This window comes from Nelumbo nucifera, chromosome 3 (assembly GCF_055504915.1).
Source record: "Nelumbo nucifera cultivar China Antique chromosome 3, China Antique-T2T, whole genome shotgun sequence".
NCBI lineage: Eukaryota > Viridiplantae > Streptophyta > Magnoliopsida > Proteales > Nelumbonaceae > Nelumbo > Nelumbo nucifera.
This window is the reverse complement of record NC_142651.1, coordinates 107785408-107808122: the sequence shown is the minus strand read 5'-3', so window position 1 is coordinate 107808122 and position 22715 is coordinate 107785408. Positions and strand designations below refer to the sequence as shown.

At 42.6% G+C, this 22715-nt stretch overlaps 1 protein-coding gene across 1 annotated transcript; it reads left to right on the top strand.

The window, feature by feature from the left end:
• Nucleotides 1–10315: 10315 nt before the first annotated feature.
• On the top strand, nt 10316–15010 carry ECHIA (enoyl-CoA hydratase/isomerase A). Its single transcript, XM_010260923.3, has 3 exons — nt 10316–10960; nt 13623–13905; nt 14691–15010. The coding sequence occupies exons 1-3, from the start codon at nt 10551–10553 to the stop codon at nt 14793–14795; spliced, it is 798 nt and encodes a 265-aa protein (XP_010259225.1). The 5' UTR covers nt 10316–10550; the 3' UTR covers nt 14796–15010.
• Nucleotides 15011–22715: the final 7705 nt, after the last annotated feature.

Genomic DNA, 22715 nt, shown 5'->3' with positions numbered 1-22715 from the left:
GACGAGGAAATGTTTTGCATTTCTGGAGTTGATGAGCTCATTCCTTCTTGGTTTTGCTCCTCAATCATTGGCTTCTTCCCGTAGAAGGTTTCAAGGTGCAAACCATTTCCCGATCACGTTCCCCGATGTGATTCAACAACCACCGCCATTCGCCAATAATGTGGTTCAACAACAACCTCCATTGCCGTCTGCACTGCCTCAACAACAAGAAGAAAATGGAAGTGGGATTGAAAGTGAACTTGATATCCTCCTTGAGCTTTCTGTACTCTTTCAGCGAGTAGGATTGGAGAGCATAGCTCATCTTCAATGCTTTTCTCTTCTGCCATCGTTTATGAATGGGTAGATTCCTTTCCTCTTTTCCTTCTCCTTTTCTTTTTTTTTTGATCAATACATCTACCCTTACTTACATTTGTATGTCCTCCGCTTCTTAGCAGAAGCAGTAAATGCGTTTGATTCAACCAGGAAACCTGAGCAAAATTGATCTGACCATCGTCTCTATTTCTTCTTCTTCCTACACCCCCAAGCAAAGTATTAAAGTAGCGTCTTTTCTTTTCTTTTTTTAATATATAGATTTTTTTTCCGAGGGAGAAGTAGTGGTCCTACTCTCCAACATTCCACTCTTTGGGTACCCAGAACTTGATCTTCATTTTCTTGAGATAGAAGAAGATGAATAGTGTGTTTGGGCTTTGCTTCTTTTTCTTGAGAAAGAAGATGATAAATAGTATTCAAGGGTAATTTTGACATTTTTAAAAGTCTTAAATCGCACATGAGGTCATGTGATATTCATAACTGACGGTCTATTAACGGTAGGTACTCGATTGTCCTAAAATGAAAGTTTGGGTACTAGATTGTCGCATTTTAAAGTTTGGGTACTAAATTGGCACTTAGCCTAAAGTACAGGATACCTATCGGGAATTTACGAAAAAGTACAGACAGATCCAATGCAGATTTCTGATTTTCAATACAGAGCTATAAATATTCAAAATGTCAACAACCCACACTCTATGCATCAACGACCGCCTGTAAATTGACATCAATTCCGAGCTGATACCTACCCTAACAGTACTTTGGGCCTACAAATTCTGACCCTAGGTACTTTACACTTAAAAGTCAAATTTTCATTTGAGCTGGTACCCTTTAGGCTGGGTTTGGTTGCAATGCAAATAAATCCGCAATGATGAAAAACTATGATGGTGCAAATGATTTGAGTGTAGATTCCGACCTATTTTTATTCATAAAAGAAATCCTAATCTATTTTTGTTCCAAATTTTAACTTATTTTGTTTGATTGCATTACAAACGAAGTAAATTAAAACATGAAGTAGAATAAAACAAAACCCAAAATAAAATTAAATAAGAATTTGCATTTTTTTCATTTGCACTCCCATGCAAACATTTGTATTAGTGCAAATAAAATTGCACTGCAACCAAACACATAATTTCATTTCAGATTCTAACGCACCATTTTGTCCTTTCATATTTTGTTAGTTAGAACTTAGAACCAATAATAGTAGACATTTAATTCTCCTTTGTTTAGTATCATAGTAGTTGAAAAACTCTTCTTCGCCTCACTCTTAACTAAATGAAAAGAAAAAAAAAAGGAAAATGGAAAAGTTCAAAACTTGGGTTTTAGTCTTTTCGAAGATACAATAAAAGAATAAAAGAGAGGGCAAAAAGGTCTTGTAAAATTTCAAAATTAACAAAATGCTATTAAGGAACCAAGTTTTGAAATCTGAAAGTACGGGATAACTGTCTCAAATGAAAATTTAAAGTGTTTGGTTTAAATATGAATTGGAATAGGAATTAGAATTAGTTGGAATGGAATTTTATTCTCAATAGGAAGGAAAGCCCTTGAATGGAAGAATACCATTCCACCAGAAATGGGAATGGGATTCCAATTCATCCAACCAAACATTTGGAATTGAAATGATCCATTCTGATATTATTTGAATTGGATTGGGGGCATCCAATCAAACTTGTTCATGGATTAGACTTTGACTTAACTTTTGTTAGAATTTGTATGAACCAGCCCAAAGCCCAAGCTTGAAACAATATAAAATGTTCATAGACCAAATCTGAAGCTCGGCCCATGAACAGGTCTATTCTAAATAACAAAATTATATGGGCCAAAAGCCCAAAATTTCTAGCTATTCTCACTTGCTCAACTTATATTTTGGTCCTTGTATATGTATTGTAGGTCAGGGCTTTGAGCCTGACAGGCTTTATTGTAGCCCCACATCAAGAATATCTCTTGTACTTGTATGTTTTTATTTATATCAAACATTTGCAATACATGATTGCAATATACAGTAAGGTTTATTATCATACATGACTGCAACATACTGTTAGGTTTATTGTCATTTATGGGAGATATTTCCATTGCACAGCTGCAATGTACTGTGAGGTTGATGCTGACAACAAAATACATTTAACACCCTACCAACAGATTTGTCACTGCACACAGGTCCCTCTTTTAGGGTGGGTCCCAATCTTATGACAAGATGCGCATGATGTTGGTTGGTGTCGGAATATGTTTTGTTGGCAAAAATTGGCTGATTATGCAATCTCCCAGTGAAACAATTTCACATCCGTGCGGCACACACACATTTCAGTTTGTATTGGGAACATCTCCCGTACTTGTCATCGGGAGATGTTCCCAGTACATGGTTCAGATGTATTGTGGGGCATACTCTGTGAGGTACATATATGAATTCCAATAAAACAAGTCCAACATTTGAGTGATGACTCAATTGATACTTAGTTTATTAGTCTCAATGGAAACGAGCAATAATTAAATACATGAGACCCATACTTTTTACAAGGGATCATGAATTTATTATTGGTGTGAAACAACCATTTAATCCAAATTCAACGAAAATGTGAATTCGAGTCTCGCTACTCGTTGCTAGTAATCTCGAAAATAGGGCTGATAATGGTATTTGAAAATTCGATTTTAAATTTGAGATTCGACATAGTCGAATCAAATTCAGATAATTTGAATATCTAATCAGTTGAATTCAAATATGGCTTGATTCAATTCGATAAATATCCGAATTAGATTGATTATTTAATTCTTATATAATATATAAAATACTTAAATGTTTTATATAATTTATATATAATAATTAGATTATATAAATAATTTATATATTTATATACTTTATGTAAAAAAATTATTGTATATATTTATTAATTACCTAAAATCAAATATTTGAATATTAATCTTCAATATCCATCAGATATCAAATTTTCTAATTGAAATACTGTATGGTTCGATACAAATTCGGTCCATTTACAACCCTAATTGAAAGTTAAACTCAATTTACAAAGAATATAAATACAAATATATACAATGCAAGTATATAAAAAATACAAGGTTTTATAATTTACAAATTTGTACTTGTACTCTTTCTAAAATACCAAAATAAATAAATAAAATAGAGTCCGGATAAGGTCCACAATTCACTTCATTGATCGTGCGTACAATACAGTGCCTACCAGATCCAGTTCGCAATAAAACACAGACACATCTGCGATAAAAAACAACGTTGAAAGTGTGATGGCATCTGCTCCTCACAAATGGGCGCCTCACACGCACATCCTTCGTGTATCGGAAACATCTCCCGTGAATATTTATTAATAAGTACGGGAGATGTTCCCAATGAATGATAGAATGTATTGGTTGAAAGTTATTATCAGTGTGTTGGTTAAGATACCTGATGCTACACGATCTGGACACTCCTAGCTAGCTGTGACCTGGCTTCCGGCTGGAACGAACGACACCTGAGAGGAAGGAGAAAGTGAAGGGTTCTCGGGGAAATATCCCGGTGGGAACACTCCGATGGCTAAGTTAGAACTGGGGAAGATCTCAAAGAGAGAGTAGAGAGTAAGAGTGCTGAAATGCTTAAGCTTCAATACCTTAGCTTCGCGAGGGTGGTGGTCCTTTTATACCGGAGGTCGGTCACATTAGGTGTAACCGTCACTGCCCTAGCCGTTACTGCCAGGACTGAGGTGGTAGGTGCAGGCCGCCACTGCGGGCTGTTGCTACAGGGTACGGACTAGTCAGGCGTGCTATGCTTTTCAGGGAAAGCAGGCATGACGCCGCCTGGTAAGAGATGTGGGCACTGCCACCAGATCCGGCAGGTACGGATGTCAGGCGAATCTTTCCTACAGGCTTCCGAACTACTTTGATCCGGCAGGTACGGATTCTGCGGATGCAGTCCCGAGGTACTTCTCCCTCGGGACACTTAGCCAAAAGTTGAGATGCCCCCTCCTCAAGAGAGGAGAGCTCGGGGCTCCCTAGGAGAGGAGGGCTCGGGGCTCCCTAGGAGAGGAGAGCTCGGGCTCCTTCACGGGGAGCCCAGGTTCCTTAGGGCTGCGGGAGCTCGGGGCGCTTAGGCCTTGCGCTTGGGGCGGGCCGAGCCTCGCCTCCTAGCGAGCTGTTACTCCCGCCGAGTCACTTGGTTGGGCTTCGTCGAGCTTGTTACACCGGGTTGTGGCCAGGCTGTCATGCTGAGTTGTTGTTCATGCCAGGTCATGTCCACGTGTCCCCATGCTACGAGGTCATGCCAAATCACCCTACATCAATTGCCCCCCACTCCCCGTGCTAGGGGTGCTGACCTAGTGCGAGGAGTCCGAGGTCTGCTGGGCGGATTTGGCTCGGGGTCTAAGCCTTCTTGTTCGCCAGCTCATAGGTTGGACCGGTTCACTGCTCGGTTTTGCCAGACGCAGCTCGGGTCGCGTACAATCTACGCGCGGACATCACGTGATTTATAGATTCTGCGGACGCCAAAAAACGCGCTAAATTGATTTCGTCTCAAAGGTTGTGCAGCTGGTTTTCATGAGGGCCGTCAGATTGCTTTGATCTCAACCGTTGATGCCCGCAGATAGTGGCTATAAATAGTGGGAGTCCTGGTCATTTTCCTTTGCCACAAATCTTCAGTTGTAGTCTTGAGCTCGCGTCCAAAGCCTCCAGCTCGGGTCAGTTCCTTTCCAATCCGGTCTTACTTCTCTTTGGTGAGTCACCCTAGCTCTTCCTTAGTTTCAATTATGTCTTCCTTTGATAGCCTTTTAGACGAGCCCGAGGTGGGTACCTCGGCTCAAGGTAACCCTCCCGAGGCGCGGGAGGCCTCGGGTCACCAGGCATCCACCTCTCATCGAGTTCGGATGCTAGATAGGTTTGGACCCTCCACCATGACCTTGGAGAGGCTCCGCGAGCTCATTCGGCAATATAACTTGCCAAGGGAGTATACCTATAGTTTACCTGTAGGGAACTTCCCATGGGAGCACGGCCCTGACGAGGTCGTGATCTTCCAAGAGCAACTCATAGCCGGGCTGCGTCTTCCCTTCCATCCACTCTTAGTGGAGGTCTTGAAACACTTCAACGTTACGATAGACCAGCTTCACCCGAACTCGGTCCGTAACGTGGTCGGGACCATCTCTCTTTGTTATGAGTATGTCATGTCCCTTGACTTGGACATACTCTGCTCCATCTTGACCATCAAGAAGAGCGCTTCATGTGTTCTCCTTGAGCAAATGAGGGCTTACTACTTGTCCCCCCGCCCGGGCTTTAAGCTAATGCACAAGCTTCCTAGCAAGATCCCAGCCTGGAAGCAGGACTACTTCGTAGTCCGGAATCCTGCGGGGTGGCCCTTCCCTACTCACTAGAGGGCGGCTATCCAAGACCCTGGCGTCATACTCGACAAGAAGACCAGGGAGGCATTCCAATCGTGGGCTGAGCTCGGCTGTGATTTTAGAGATTATATCAAAGAGAGTATTTTCTTCCAAGCCGGCTTGAGCTCGGGTAGGTAGTTAGTACCTTAGTTGTTTGGCCTACTCTTCTTTTCCTTCTTTTACTCTAGTACTAACGCCGAACTCTTTTGCAGGTCCTATGGAGGCAGATAAACTCAAGGGAGACCGGCTCTTTAAGCATATGAAGGGGAGGAAGAAGCGGGCTGCCAAGAGAGCTCATATTGAGTCACCGCCTGCCCCCACTCCTGAGCCCCAGCTTCCACAAGCCCCAATCTCTGAGCCCGAGCTCCCTGGGGCTCCTCCAATCATCGACTTGGAGGAGTCCCTACCACTTAGGGAGCCTGGGGCCTCGGCTGAGATTGTAGTGAGGTCTACGCAAAATTTCAAAAATTGAATGTAAATCTTGTATTCATTCATGTGAAAATTGGGTTTTTACGACCATGTCGTCTACATAACACTACTTTTTTGCCAACTAGTGGCTCAAACAGCTTGTTTACAAGTCTTTGAAAAGTGGCCCCAGCTTTTTTCAGCCCGAAGGGCATGACCTTGTAACAGTATAGGCCGAACTCGGTTAGGAAGGCAGTTTTCTCTTCATCAGCTGGGTCCATCTTGATTTGATTGTAGCCCGAATAGGCGTCCAGAAAGCTCAACAACTCGTGCCCCGAGGTCGCGTCCACTAGACGGTCAATCCTAGGAAGTGGGAAGCAGTCCTTTGGGCAAGCTTGGTTCAGGTCGGTGTAGTCGACGCACATGCGCCACTTACCGTTAGCCTTTTTCACCATAACGGGGTTGGCCACCCAGCTCGGGTAATGGACTTCCCTGATAAAATCGGCTGCAAGGAGTTTCTCGACCTCCTCATCGACTGCCCTCCATCTTTCTAGGGCTAAGTTGCATTTTTTCTGTCTAATGGGCCTAACTACAGGATCAGTGTTTGAGTCTATGAGTGATTATGTTGGGGTCTATGCCGGGCATTTCTGCCGCTGACCATGCAAAAACATCTAAATTTTCAAGTAAGAAGCTTACCAGTTGAGATCGCAGGGGCTCCTTAACAGAAGCGCTGATCTGAAGTACCCGAGCTGGGTCTTCTGTCGAAGCCGGGATGGGGATGGTCTCCTCGGTAGGTGTGGCTCGCTCCACGAACTGCTCCGCAGGACGTTCTAGCTCGATGTCGTCAGCTACCTTGGCCTTTCCTTTATGGGCGACTACGTAGCACTTGCGGGACTCGAGCTGATCACCTCGTGTCACTCCGACTCCAAAGTCTGTAGGGAACTTCATCGCTAGGTGGTAGGTGGAAACTACCGCACGCAGGGCATGGGTGGTGGGCCGTCCTACTATTGCGTTGTACGGGGAGGGGGTCGCGACCACCAGGAACTCGTGAGTGAGCCTCACTACACTGGGCCAGGTACCGACCTCTATCGTTACAGTGACTCTTCCTAAAGGCCTGACCTCCTCGCCGTTGAATCCTACCAGTGGAGTGCTTGCGGGCTTCATGTCGCTTTCCGTGAGCTGAAGCTGGTCGAAGGCTGCCTTGAAGAGGATGTCTGCTGAGCTACCCGAGTTGATGATGCGCTTGACCTCGAAGTCGTTGATCTTGATCTTTATGACGAGCGCGCCATCGTGGGGATAATGGACCCCTCGCGCATCGTCTTCGGTGAAAAAGATCGGTTTCTCCACCCTTGGCCGTTTTGGGGGGTTAAGCTCTTCTCTGACGGCCTTGCGGGCTGATGACCGAGCTGCTGCCGAAGTGTAGCCCGCGACAACCGATCCTCCGACGATTACATGGATGGTCCCCCTGACTGGTCTCTCATCGGGAGGCTGCCTCTACGGCTGCTCTGCCTGTCTGCTGGACTTGGGAGCTTCTTTACTCTATTCCCTTTGCCGACCTGCTTTATTGTTACTGCCATGATGTACAAAATTTCTCAAATATCCACGACGGATGAGCTCTTCTATCTCATCGCGGAGGTTATTACAAATTTCGGTGCTATGACTGTGATCTCTATGGAAACTAGAGTACAAGTTCTTGTTCCTAACATTAGGGTCGGCCTTGAGCCGAGGTGGCCACTTTACATACGGGGCGTCCTTGATTGCCATGAGGATCTCGGCCCGCTTCGTGTTGAGGGGTGTAAACACCCTTTCTGCTGCTGGAGCTCTGAAATGCTGAATCGGGTTTGCCCCCCGAGCTTGATCCTTCTTCTTCTTGTAGCCGTTAGGAGCCGGGGGTACCAGTTCCCTTCTTTTTTCGGGGGCGTGCTCGCCCTTTTGGTTGATCTCCTCCTTTGTCCCTATGAACCAATCTGCCAGTTCGAGGAACTCGGTCACGGTCTTGGGTTGGTTGACAACCACGTGCCATCTAAACTCCTTGTGTGTGATGCCCCGCTTGGTCGCAGTGAGCCGAACTATAGGGTCTAGGTCGGGTATCTACAAGCAAGCGTCATTAAACCGATTGATATAGTTTCGGATGGACTCCCCCATCTCTCTAGACTACGCTGAGAAGGCTTTCTTGGGTCCTCGGGCATCTCTTGCTAGTGACAAAGTGGGAGGTGAAGACCTTCACGAATTGCGCCCAGCTCCTTATCGAGCCCAGCAAGAGGTTTCGGTACCAAGTGCGGGCTACTCCTTTGAACGTAGTAGAGAAGGCCACACACATGCAAGATTCACTCGCCCTGTCCAGATGCATCTGGGACTGGAAGGCGTCGACGTGGTCGTTGGGGTCGAAGGACTTATCGTATTTGTCCAACCGAGGGAGCTTGAAGTCCTTGGACATGGGGACCGCGAGGAGCTCCGAGGATAGAGGAGAGGGGACCGAGAGGAGTGGTGCAGCTCTTACCTCTCCCGAGCTTATTTCTATTTTGCCCTTGAGCTCGGGCAGGCTGTGCACGGTGGTAGCTCGGCGAGACTAGCGACGTCTTCGCTACTTCTTGGTCGGCTCGGCGTTGCTGCCGACTTCTGTATTGCTGAGCTCGACGGGCCCAGGGGGAGGTAGGGATGGCTGCCGGTAGCTGCGGACAGAAGGACCTTGTTCCAGGTTGCCGGCTAGCACCTCGAACCTGTTCTCCGCGAGCAAAGGCTCGAACTGCGAGTGCTGGGGTGACGCCGGCCTAACCGGATGGGAAATCCCCGACCTGACTGCGGGCAGTACGACGGGGGTAGGGAGCCTCCCCTTTCTTCCGTGAGATGATGCTGAAGTCTATCCCCGGCGGGAAGGGAGTTCACTGCAGCATTGAGGCTTAGTTGGCTGCGCCGCCGGATGTCGGGGGGGGGGAGTGAAGGGAACTGTTGCTGATATTGGTACTGAGACATTTGGTGCAGTACTTGCTGCTGGTGGGACTAGAGTTGCTGGAACTGTTGCATCTGAGCCTGCATGGCTCGCATGCACTGCATTAGATCCTCGAGCTAACCTTGGCTAGCTACCAAAGGGAGGATGGTGGGTTCAGCGAAGGTTGTTCCGACTGTAGAGGGCAGTGGAACAGTCACGGGTGCCATCGGAGGGAGGATGGTTAGACTAGGGACCCCGTCCACAGAGAGAGGGACGGTGAACTAGCTGATGTAGACGGTGGGTAACTGGAGTTGTTCCTCAGGGGTGTTCCGGCGTTTGGTGTTGCTGGAGGAAGCCATAGGTGTTGATGATACTGAATAGTTCTTTGAAGAGAGTTGTATAGAAGTTACAGGAAGGCCTTTTGAAGCGCTTCCCACAGATGACGCCAAATGATGCTGCACGATCTGGGCACTCCTAGCTGGTTGTGACCTGGCTTCCGATTGGAACGAACGACCTGAGAGAAAGGAGAAAGTGAAGGGTTCCCGAGGAAATATCCCGGTGGGAACACTCCGACGGCTAAGTTAGAACTGGGGAAGATCTCAAAGAGAGAGTAGAGAGTGGTCGGTCACATCAGGTGTAACCATCACTGCCCTAGCCGTTACTGCCAGGACTGAGGTGGCAGGTGCCGGCCGCCATTGCGGGCTGCTGCTGCAGGGTACGGACTTGTCAGGCGTGCTATGCTTTTCAGGGACAGCAGGCATGACACCGCCTGGCAAGAGATGTGGGCACTGCCACCAGATCCGGCCGGTACGGATGTCAGGCGAATCTTCCCTACAGACTGCCAAACTATTTTGATCTGGTAGGTACGGATTCTGCGGATGCAGTCCCAAAATACTTCTCCCTCGGGACACTTAGCCAAAAGCTGAGATGCCCCCTCCTCAAGAGAGGAGAGCTCGGGGCTCCCTAGGAGAGGAGAGCTCAGGGCTCCCTAGGGGAGGAGAGCTCAGGGCTCAAGGGGAGCTCGTGCTCCTTCGTGGGGAGCTCGGGTCCCTTAGGGCTACGGGAGTTCGGGGCGCTTAGACCTTGCGCTTGGGGCGAACTGAGCCTTGCCTCCTAGCGAGCTGTTACTCCCGTTGAGTCGCTTGGTCGGGATTCGTCGAACTTGTTACGCCAGATTGTGGCCAAACTGTGATGGTGAATTGTTGTTCATGCTACGTCATGTCCTCGTGTCCGCGTGATACGAGGTCATGCCAAATCACCCTACGTCAATACCAAAATAAATAAATAAAATAGAGTCCGGATCAGGTCCGCAATAAAACACAGACATCGGTGATAAAAAACAAAAACGGAGTCTATTGCAGTGTTGGACCTGTTGGTAGTTCATCGGTGTCACAAGAGAGTGCGGGAGATGTGAACTCAGTGGTGCGAACGAATCATATCTCCGACCGATGATGTCCGACCTAACGCAGACTTGAAAAAAAGGATATTACCAAGATCGAAAGACCCATCCCTCCCTTCTGCAACTGCCAAAATATAGGATAAATATGGAACAATCTTCGCCGGAAAGGTTGATATTGGTAGATCGGGAACCGACGGGAATCGCCTTCGTGACGATCAACCGTCCGAAATCCCTCAATTCGCTCACGAGATCGATGATTGCGGATCTGGCAAGGGCTTTCAAGAGCTTGGACCAGGATGACTCAGTGCGGGTAATTGTCTTGTCGGGGTCTGGGAGGGCGTTCTGCTCCGGGGTGGATTTGACGGCTGCAAATGACGTCTTTAAGGGAGATGTGAAGGACGTCGAAATTGATGCAGTGTATCAGATGGAGAACTGTCAGAAACCGATCATCGGTGCCATTTCCGGTTTCGCCGTTACCGCGGGATTCGAGATTGCCCTCGCCTGCGACATTTTGATCGCTGCAAAAGGAGCCAAATTCATCGATACTCATGCCAAGTAGGTTTTCTCTCTCTTCTTTACAAAAGTTTTCTCTGTGCGTATTTTCTCCTTTTTCAAACAGATTATTGATTTGTTGTTTTCACTACAATTAATCGATTCGAAGTCTGCAATTAATACACCGTCCAAAGTACCAATCAGAACTCAGAACCATTAGACAAATGTGCTCGCACTGATTCTCTTACACCCAAAATTGTATTCACTGTCTCTCCCCCTTTAACAAGACAATTGTAGCCTTGTAGCCTAGGACCATCCGTCGGTGAAACACGGAGATTATCATGTCAAGGTTTTAAGATTATCTCAAACATGAGCAACGCATCTCTTTCATTGACTGTGCGCCTGTGAGGCGCTCGTATATTGACAATTTGGCATGAATTTCGAGCTGGCACCTGGACGATAGAGCTAAAGTTTGCGGGGTGAACTGAACAGTATACGCATCTGAAAGAGCCAAAGCATTTTTCACCCCAAAAGAATCTGGATTGGTGGCGTGTACGCAACTAGCTAGTGATGGACTTGGTTCGCTTTCGACTAGGGATGATTATTTCTAGCTAGCCCGGCACGGTCTAATAAATGATTTAACAGTGATTAAGAATAAAATATTACTTAAACACTAATTAATTAACTTAACTAATAGTAAATTAAGAATCACTTAATTTATTTAGTTAACTTAATTACTCAATTTACTTAATTCCTTTAATTAATTTATTTACTTAATTTACTTACTTACCTTAATTAGCTTTTATTATTTAACTGTTACTTTAGCTTAATTTACTTAATCAAATAGTTAATTCACTTAGTTGACTTAATTTACCTATTTAGTTTATTTAGCTTAATTTCTTCAATTGCTTTATTTACTTAGCTTAATTTACTTAATCAATTAATTAATTCATTTAGTCGCATAGTTTTAAAATTGTCATTGACCTGGGCGGTCAAACCATTCAACCTAGGAACTAATCAACTGCCCAGTTCCATTTTATACTTGGCCTTTTCCAAAAGAGCGTTGACTTGATCAGTAAACCACTAACCTAAATGATTAAGCCGCTAAACTGTTCAACCCAATGAATGACTTTCAAGTCATTTTTATTTTAATTATTTTATTTTTATTTTTTAAAATGTCATAGACTGATCTGCTCAAACCGAATGGTCAAACCACTAACCTGAAAATCAATTGTTGAAACGGTTTCGTTTTCGGGTCGGTTTTTAAAACCTTACTTAATTAGCTTAATTTATTTATTTAGATTTATTTATTTAATTTACTTAGTTAACTTAGTTTCCTTCATTAATTTAATTTACTTATTCAATTTTATAATTTATATAATTGGCTTAATTTACTTAGTTACCTTAATTAATATAAGGTATTTAATTTAGTTAATTAACTTTATACCATCATAGACCCTGAAGTAACTTAATTAACTTGATTAAAATGGCCTTTTTAAACTTGAACAATGCCACATAAGCATGCTGTATTATTTTATTTGTTGTCTAAGGGATCTGTCAATGACATTTCAAATGTCGTCTATTTTAAAATAGTCCCAGATTTCCTACTCACTTTTCCTACCCACTGTGAATTGCAGCCACACATCTCTCAATTCATAATAGAGATGTGTGACTCCAATTCACAACGGGTAGAGAGTGGGCAGGGAATCCCGATTGCTTTCTATCATAGTTTGAGGGTGAAAATGCCTTTTTTTAATTCTTTAGGGTCTAAAATGGTTTTTTTTGGCAAAGTTCAGGAGATGACTTACGGAGGTGTGAGATCAACATAAAGCATATGGTCATCAATTAAAATTAGCTTTCTATGCTTCTAATTCTTTTAGTTTAAAAATTACTGGGATTGTTCAGGACATGGCGGTGTTTTCAAGCTAAATTTTGTTCTATTACAATGAGGACTGAGGAGGCAGGCTAACAAGTTGGGCTATTTTGGGCCCAATACAACCTCACCATCTGGGGAAGTCCTTGGTCATTCAGGGTTATTCTCTCAACAACTCAACTGACAAACCTGTTTCCATGTGGAGATCCTCTGAGGCTGCAATTTTTTCCCTCAAAACCCATGATGCTATCTGAATATCATAAGCTATTCGTGTGTTACAAAAAATGCCATGCAGAGATGTCATCCTCCTTCAATTCCCCAAATAAAAGCATGGTTACCACAGTTTATCTTCTGACCATAAATCTAAGCTAATTTTATATTATGCATGTTTTCCCAAAAGTTTTACGGTAGGGTTCATCAACTATCCCAATAGCTAATATAACTAACTTTGCACAACATCTTTTTTCTTGCACACAAAACCCAGATTTTCTTCTCTATTGATCTTGCACTGCAATGTTCTCATTATCTTATTATACAGTTTTCAACGATAGTAAATCACTTCTCTCATAAGCTTCCAAACTTTTATTGGGACACTATTATCATAACATTTTTCTTTATTCATCCTTGTTAAAGCCTCTTCAGTCTGGAAAGCCTCAGTTCCACGAAGATGCCATGTCTTCCAGTCATAGTAGAGCTACAGGTTTCTCCTAATTTTGATATTTCAAGAAGAATTTTATTATAATTGTGAAAAAATAATCCATCTACCTGTCTTGATCTCCTCATTCTTTACCGTGATACTTTAATCCTCGCCCTTGATAGACCTAGCACTTCTTGTGATAAAATTCATTGCAGGTTTGGTATATTTCCTTCGTGGGGTCTTTCTCAGAAATTGTCACGCATGATAGGACCAAACAAAGCTCGTGAAGTGTCTCTAACAGCCATGCCCATAAGTGCAGAAATGGCAGAGAGGTGGGGGCTGGTGAACCATGTAGTTGAAGGAAGTGAATTGTTAAACAAAGCACGGGAAGTTGCAGAAAACATAATAAAAAACAATCAGGACTTGGTTTTGAGGTACAAGGCAGTCATAAATGATGGCCTCAAACTAGACTTGGGTCATGCACTTTCACTAGAGAAGGTGAGAATTCTTTCCATTTTAGTGTTATTGTCTTATAAGTTTGCTTTCCATAGTATCTCTGAAGACCTACACATCATATTAATTGGATAGATGGAAAAATTAATGGATGGTGTGATGGAAATTGATTGTTCTGGTTAGTTATATATATATTTATATATATATCTCCAAGTGTGATTTATAAACAACAGTTCCTAATATTTGCATCGTTTTCATGTCCTGAAATTCTCCCTATAGATGTAATTTATAGGTTATGAGCCTCCCTTACATTTCTATTCATTCACCTTAGCAGCACAGTCTTACCATCTATAAATTGGACAGTAAACAGAAGGTGACTACTATTTTGGGCCATGGCCAGTTGTTTCCAACTTTCCATAGTTCAATAGTTGGCATGATGGGGCTTGTGTATCAAGTCTTTTTGGATTCAGCTGCTTATTAACTGTCTATATTGTCAGGCCATGTTTATGATCACTACTACAGAAAATTGGGGATGCCTACAAGAATGTCCAGTTGTGTCTTTGATGCGTGAACCCTCTCTTGAATTTATATATATATATATATATATATATATATATATATATAAGCTAGCCAAATAGAAGAAAAAATAGAAAATCTCTATGGAGTATCATGACTAAAACTCATTTTTTTCCCTTTGCTACCTGTTTATTTGGGTGCATAATGCTGATAGCTTGATGGCTTCTTTCCTTGGTGTTTTGAGTTCACAAATTTTTATGTACCACAAGACGGTATGGCTGATTATTTTCTGTTTATCATTTCTATATTTTTAGGAAAGAGCTCATAGCTATTACGATGGAATGACTAAGGAGCAGTTTGAGGAAATGCAGAAATTTATAGCTGGTAGGAGTTCAAAGAAACCTTCTTCCAAGATGTAGGTCTACTAATTTACTTGTTTTTCTTATTTTCATGAGAGAGAGATAGAGAGAAGACATAAAAAAGTATACTGAATTTTCGTGGAATAACTAAACTTGAAATGGCCCTAAATACGCAAAGCTCTTGAAGTGCTTTCTTCTTTCCTCTCTCTCTCTCAATTATGGCATATGATTGCTTCAGAACAAAATAAAGTGTACTATTTTAATTGTTGTTACAATTATTTGAGGTTTGAATATGTATAGGCTCAGTTTGGAAGGAGTGCAATTACAAATATGATAGTGGTTTAGAAATGCAAAAAACAAGGCTTTGTGTTGTACATATTTTATTTACATTCTTTCCAAACTGAGCCTTAGTTGAAATTGGAGAATAGGTGATCGCACTGCCTTTCGTCCTAGGGATAATACGGTAATACCTGTAAAACCTTGCCTCGGGATGGTTAGATCTAATGTCCCTCAACTTCCCCCTAGGCCCTAGATAGTATCTGCCCTTAAAAGTTTAGGCTCTTGCAGATTGCTTTCATACTTTCTTGGGGTAATAGCGTATAAGGGCAACTTTTGGGGTTTAATATCAATAAAATTAATATTTAAAAAAAAATCAAAAATAGGTTAATTTTTTAAAAATAATATGAATAAAGGGCAAAAACACTGTTCATCATCTTCTTCTTGCCATTTGTTCACCAGCGCCGCCGCCCGCCATCGCCGTCTGCTGCTGCCCGCTGTCGCCTCCGCCTCCGGCAACATTGCCGGAGGTGGCCGGAGGCAGAGGTGGTAGCGGCGGCGGCAGCGGCATTGGTGGTCATTCCTCTGCCCAGCGCCGTTGCCACCACCTCTTGTCTCCACCCACCTCTGGCAACGTTGCTGGAGACAGAGGCGGCGGCATTGGGCAGAGAAATGACCACCAGTGCCGCCACCGCCACCTCTGCCTCCGGCCACCTCCGACAACGTTGCCGGAGGTGGAGGCGGCGATGGACGGCAGTGGCAAGTGGCGGCGTTGGTGAACAAATGGCAAGAAGAAGATGATGAACAGTGTTTTTGCCCTTTATTGATATTATTTTTAAAAAGTTAACCTATTTTTGAAATTTTTTTAAAAATATTACTTTTATTGATATTAAACCCCAAAAGTTGCCCTTATATGCCCTTTATTCATTACTACACGAGGATTATCCATCATTATTTACTGAGAATGATATGGGAACTAAATGGTGATTGATGATGGAAATGCCATGCTAGAGCAAAGTATTTTACCAATCCAGAAACAATATGTTCGAAAATTGAGCATGGTAGCTAAAAATGTGTATGTTAAGATGGATGAATAGAAAAACTATAAGGCTATGTTTGGTTTGAAATATAAGGTAGGGAAAGGCAAGGAAACTATTACAAACATTGTATAGGTTTCCTAACTTTTTTCTTCCTTTCCATACCTTTCCTTCAAATCAAAGATAGCCTAAAGGATAGGTTTGGAACAAAATCACCTAATTGGTGATAAAATGAAAGAAAACTGACTAAGATGGTTTAGTCATGTGCATTGAATATCGACAAAACATGCAAGAAATGCTCTATTGCAAGCAATGTTCAGAAAACCAGATTAGGCATAAAACAGGAAGAGGAAAAGTTTAAATCGTGTGTATATACACCCTGGGTCACTATAAAATATATTTTACAAATAATATCATATTTAAATGTTGTGAATAGATGGCTAATTCTTAGTTTTTAAAACAAATGACTATGGTTCAAGCCTTTCACTTATATTTTCTTTAAAATGTATGTAAATTAAAACAATATATACATTAAAGACTAAAGAGTCTTAAATGAATACAACTAAGTAAATGGATCAATGATAACAAAGCAATACACATAAATAAAAGGTTATTAGTCCAAGCCTTATCATTTTGAAGTTTCAATTCGTTCAGTCCCTGCGTCACAGTTCAACATGGGTTAGTTTGGCTCGGTTTCACTTAACTGTGCCAACTGAACCGATACTATCGAATTGCAGTCAGGATTTTCTACTCATTTTTCCTACCCATTCTCTACCCGCCGTGAATTGGAGCCACACATCTCTATTATAAATTGAGAGATGTGTGGCTCCAATTCACGGCAGGTAGAAAAAATGAATAGGAAATCTGGGCTCATCGAATTGACCATTGTGGCAACTGAAACTGACCGTTAAACACCAAAAACTGATGTTAGAATTTGTTTTGCATCTCGGTCGGTTTGATCGGTTAACCAAACGGAATGCTCAACAAAAAAAAAATCACAAGAAATTACATATCGATTTCAGCAACCATTTAATGAAATTCTTATGTGATTATTTCATTTTTGTATTATATCAAATACAAAAAATCATAAGAAATTACAGAACAGATTCTTTTGAAAAAGATAAGGTAAATTTATTAAGATCAGGATACAAATAGGCCCCTATTAAGGGCCAAAACTAGGCCCGAATACATTATAAATTTATAACTCAAACAGGCTTAGAGTACAGATGGGCTCCAAACACCCTGGTTTGGAAACCGATGCAGTCCAAGACACCACCACCTTGCCAGAAGAAACGGAAAAGAGGCTGCCTACTTTTTCCTTGTTCTGGAACATTCTATTGCTTCTCTCCGTCGAGATAGTGCTGATCAGTGATCACTTCTGCCAGAATTGATCTCTGGTCCAGGATAAGCCCACACGAACAGATTTTATATGAAATCATAAGAAATAATCACATCACATAAACAAAAGAAAAGGAAACATGAACATAACAAAAAAATTATACGAATGGTTGTTTTATGCAAAGAAAAAAATTAAAAAGAAAAACAAATAGACTAATATTCAAAACAATGGTTCATGGCAATTGACAAAAAAAATTGAGACACACTTTGTGGAGGGCCGGAGGCGTTTGCAAAGAAATCCCCATTTCCCTTTTTTGGAAGGTAGTAATTGGATTATCAAACTGCGATGGTCGGTTGAGGTCTACAGTCTGAAACCCAAGAAAACATGCTTTTGAAACTTCAGAAGTGATGTTAATAGACATTGCTGAACACCAAAAGATATTCTTGAACGATGGACTCCCCTGTACCCCTTGCCAAGAAAAAACCCTAATCACCGATTCACCACTCCTGATGGAAGGAAACGCAAGAAAATATGATCCATTTTCTCTCCACTTTTGTTTTTGGGAATGAAAAAAATGAACAGAAACCGGAATAAATACCTCATAGACAGAAGCTTGAGGTTTCAAGCTTGAGATTTGAGTGTTGAGAATTGAGGGGTCTGGTTGTGAGTTCCCGCCCCGATGGAAAACGGTCCTACACAAATGAAGAAATACATTAGGTTATGTGGGGTTTTCTTGACAGGGGTAGTATGGGGATAAAAATGACTTAGAAGAATGTATTTCAATTCGGTTTCGGTTTGGGTTACATAAGCATAACCTGGGAACCGAACTGAATATTTGGGTTTTGTAATTTTTAAATCCGGAACTGAACCGACATTTTTGAAAACCGACCAATCTAGGTTGAGTCGGATTGGTTTAATCGGTTTCTAGAATTTTGTGAACAGCCTTAGTTTAATTGGTCTGACCAATTGATTTGGTCCGAGATTTTAAAACACTAATTGTAAATTGAAGGGGCTAGATGGGATAGGGGTGGACCAAAAGGGCATAGGTTGAAGTAGTAATTCATGTAGCTGACCCCGTATCATTGGGATAAGGATCGAATGATGATGATAATAATGATTTGGTAAAAGACTTAAATATATCTTGAATTTTCAAAATTGATTTATATGTATCCTGAGTTTTTCAAAAAGACTTATGCCCCATTTAACGTGTCTTTTTGCACGAATTGTCAGCTGTTTAGAAGCGTGGCAGTCTATATTTTTATCTTTTCCTATTTGGTTGAGAGAAGATTTAGCCACCGAAAGACTCCTCTTAAAAAAGATATGGAAAGCTCGTTTCAGATTATTTTTGGGAAGCTCTAAATGGAACATTTTCACTTTTTTTGTTCTGTTTTCACGCAGAAAGATGCACTTTCAACCAAACAGTTTATGGTCTGCCAAGATCTTTATGTAATAGTCCACTATATCTTTTGGCTGTTACTTTTAAAAAAGACTTACCAAATAATACCTCAAATATAACTTGTGGGGTGACCCATTGGATTTAAACACACCTTCGATCAATGAAAAACCACATGTGAAGTCATCTAAAATTTTAAAAATCCTATTTTATCTTTTTGGGTGGGAAGAAGAAGAGAGAAAGAAATGGGAAGAGAGAAAAAAAAAAAGAAAAAGAAAAAAGGAAAAAAGATGACCAACAGATTGATTTGGTTAAAAGAGAAAGAAAGATAATAAATGCAATTTTAAGTTGGTGTGGCAAGCTTGAGCCCAACCAATCCAACTTCGATAATGCAGAGATTTTATACAATAAATGGGAAAAGCTAGGGTGCTTAATAAATAGTTGGGTTTTGAATTTTTGATGGATGGCAATATGGCATCCGAATCAGTTGGTAACCTAGTGTCACTAACCTGGAATAGATTGATAGTGATAGAGTACTGCTTTCACCTTTCCCACCCAATCTCCAAGTTAAAAGTGACATGTCCTCTCAACGTTTTTGAACCGCCATTGACCCAGATGGCTGGACCGTTTCACCCGGGAACCATACAGGCAATCAGTTCTGTTTCATCCAAAACCTAAAATCTGGTCAAAAATCATTGAAAAAGTCAACAAACCATTGACCCGGGTGATCGAACTGTTAACCCGTTCAATGGTTTTTGGCGGTTTTTAATTTTTTAATTTTGTTGTTAGAATGGGCCGTTTGTTCAAACTGGACGATGGGACCATTGACCCAGAAACCGGTGCCGAAAACGGTTCCCTTTCTAGGTCACTTTTTAAAACGTTGTATCCTCTAATTCTTCATCCCCTCTGCAAACAAACATGTGTTTCAATTCATTAAAGTAAATATGCAATAAAAAACTCACAAGGTAAAAGAACCAGTCCATTGGCCAAGCTGTATTTTGAAATTTTGAAAGAAACTGAGGGATAAAAGAATAAAAAAAATTGAGGGCATATTTAAGTCAATTTATGAAAATTGTTTAAACCCTTTACTCTAGTGCTTTTAAAAAGCCTAAAACCTTTTACGAAAGGGAAGGGTAAGTGCAAAAGGAAACAGAAGGTAGGGGTGCTCACGGTTTGGTTAGGTGGGGCTCTTTTTGGAACCTAACTGGTATTATCGGTTTTTGGAAAATCAGTAACTGAAACCAAACCAAAGTCAGTCGGTTAATCGGTTCAGTTTATCGTTTTTCATTTTTACTATATATATTATAAATATATATATAATAAAAATTATAAATATATATAAAATATTACATTTTAAATAATAAATAATATATTATATATTATAAATATATATTTATATATAATACATATTTATTAATTTATAATATATATAATATATAATATACATAAATATATAGAAATATATGTATACCAGTTGGTTTGATTAACCACCAGTTTTTTGGTATTGATTAACCAAAACTGAACCGATACTTTCAGTTTTTTAAAAACACAGAATCAAAACCAAACCAACCGATTTTTTGACTTAGCTCAATTTTTCGGTTTTTTTTTCTCACCCCTAACAGAAGGTATAGAGACCACACATAATATAACTCTCTTCTTTCTCAACATATATATATATATATATATATATATATCCTTTCGTATCTCAACAATTTCTTTCACCTTAGTGCCCTCTGTCGTTAAAAACTGTCTTCATTTTGCTGCAGGTTGCTGGAAGGATGCTTGTCCGATTTGGCTCTCAGGCCCGATGGATCCTGAGGGATCTAATCCCTTCTTAATGCCTTTCTCTGTTTTCTTTTTTGCGGTTTTTTTTTCTCTGTTGCTTTGTTTTCTTTTATTTGTCTGGTTGTTTCTCTCTTTTTTCTGGTTTTGGTTCAATGATATTTGCCTTTAACCCAAAAAAAAAAAAAAAAAAAATCTCAGTGGCCGAAACTACTCATATGCAATAGAATATAGACAAAAAGGCAAATGCTAGGTGCAAAAATTGCATCATGAAGTAAAAATGTTGACAAAACACGTAACATTTTTAATCTGAACCAAGGAAAAGATAAGTAAACATGTGTTGTATTTAACGTGATTGGTTCACTTTTTCGTGTATGGTGCAATTTTGCGCCATAGTACCCAAGACAAAAATATAGAAACTTTTTTTGAATAAATGTGGGGTGAAGAATTATGGTAAAAAAAGTATAATAAGAAAAACCAGACAAAATGTTCCAATTTTGGGGTTGAAAAAGGGTGAAATTGAAGTTGGGATATCTTGCCAAGAAAACATGTTTCAATAACTGATGAGGGCAGATTTGGCCCTCCAGTGAAATTGTGACACGTGGCACCTCGTGACAATTAGGCAAGCACCCAGGCAACAATTTACCAAGTTGGTGTCCCCCCGGGCACTGGTCTGGCTGGCCTGGCGCGACCTACACGCGGCCTGGCGCGGCCTGCGCGACCTGGCCGGATCAGCCTGCCACAGGCGCCGACCTGGCAACCTGGCCCGGACACAAGCACCGACCTGGCAATCTGGCCCGGACACAGGTGTCGACCTGACAACCTGATCCGGACACAGGCGCCGACCTGACAACCTGACCCAGACACAGGCACCGGCCTGGCAACCTGGCCCGGACACCGACCCGCCGACTGACACAGGCGCTGACATGACAACCTGGCCCGGACACAGGCGCCAACCTGGCAACCTGGCCCGAACACCGACCCGCCGACTGACACAGGCGCCGACCTGGTGACCTGGCCCGGACACCGACCCGCCGACTGACATAGGCGCCGACCTGACAACCTGACCCGGACACAGGCGCTGGCTTGGCAACCTGGCCCAGACACCGACCCGCCAACTGACATAGGTGCCGACCAGACAACCTGGCCCAGGCGCCGACCTGGCCGCCTGGCACAAGCGCCAGCCTGACAACCTCGAGGAGTTCATCACCGTACCCCGGTTCTGACGGGATATGACGTCTTACCATTTGAAGGCTTTTCACCCACCTAACCTGCGAGGGCACCACTATATAAGGACTCCAACCCCCAAATCCAGAGGGGAGAAAAAAGGGTGGTAACCCCCACTCTCTAGCTCTCTCATTTCTCTCCAAGCCCTCTGTAATCAGAATGCTAACTTAGGCATCGGAGAGTCCCCGCTGGGAAAATACCCCCGGGTCCTCTGATTCAGTTCTCGCAGGTCCCTTAGCTCCCGCCGTCTACAAAGGAGAGAAAATCACCTCATGCGGAGGGTAGTCAGGTTAAGCTGCACCAGGGAGCTCCACCATCCTCTGAGTTGCAGACCGCCTAGGAGCAAGTCAAGTGACGAGTTCGCCATCGGGTAGTTCGCCACCAGAGAGTTCACCACTAGGCAGTTCGCCACCAGGTAGCTCGCCACCAGGCAGTTCGCCACCAGGAAGTTCGCCACCAGGGAGCACTACTAGGCAGTTCGCCATCAGGCAGTTCGCCACCAGGGAGTTCACCACTAGGCAGTTCGCCACCTGGCAGTTCGCCCCCAGGCAGTTCGCCACCAGGCAGTTCGCCACCAGGGAGCACCACTAGGCAGTTCGCCACCCGGCAGTTCGTCACCAAGTAGCTCTCCACCAGGGAGCTCGCCACTGGGTAGTTCGCCACCAAGCAGTTCGTCACCAAGTAGTTCTCCCCCAGGGAGTTCACCACCAAGTAGCTCATCACCAAGGCACGTCACCACCGGGTCAAACAACGAGGTACTTAGCCAAAAAATTTATACATCACAAAAAATGGTACGTGACCAAAAACGGTTACATCAATTGGCGCCGTCTGTGGGAAACGCTACGAAAAGCTAAGTTCTCATCCTACAAAAGCTAAGTTCTCATCTTACCAAAGCTAAGTCCTCACTTTTTTGAAGCTATCACTTT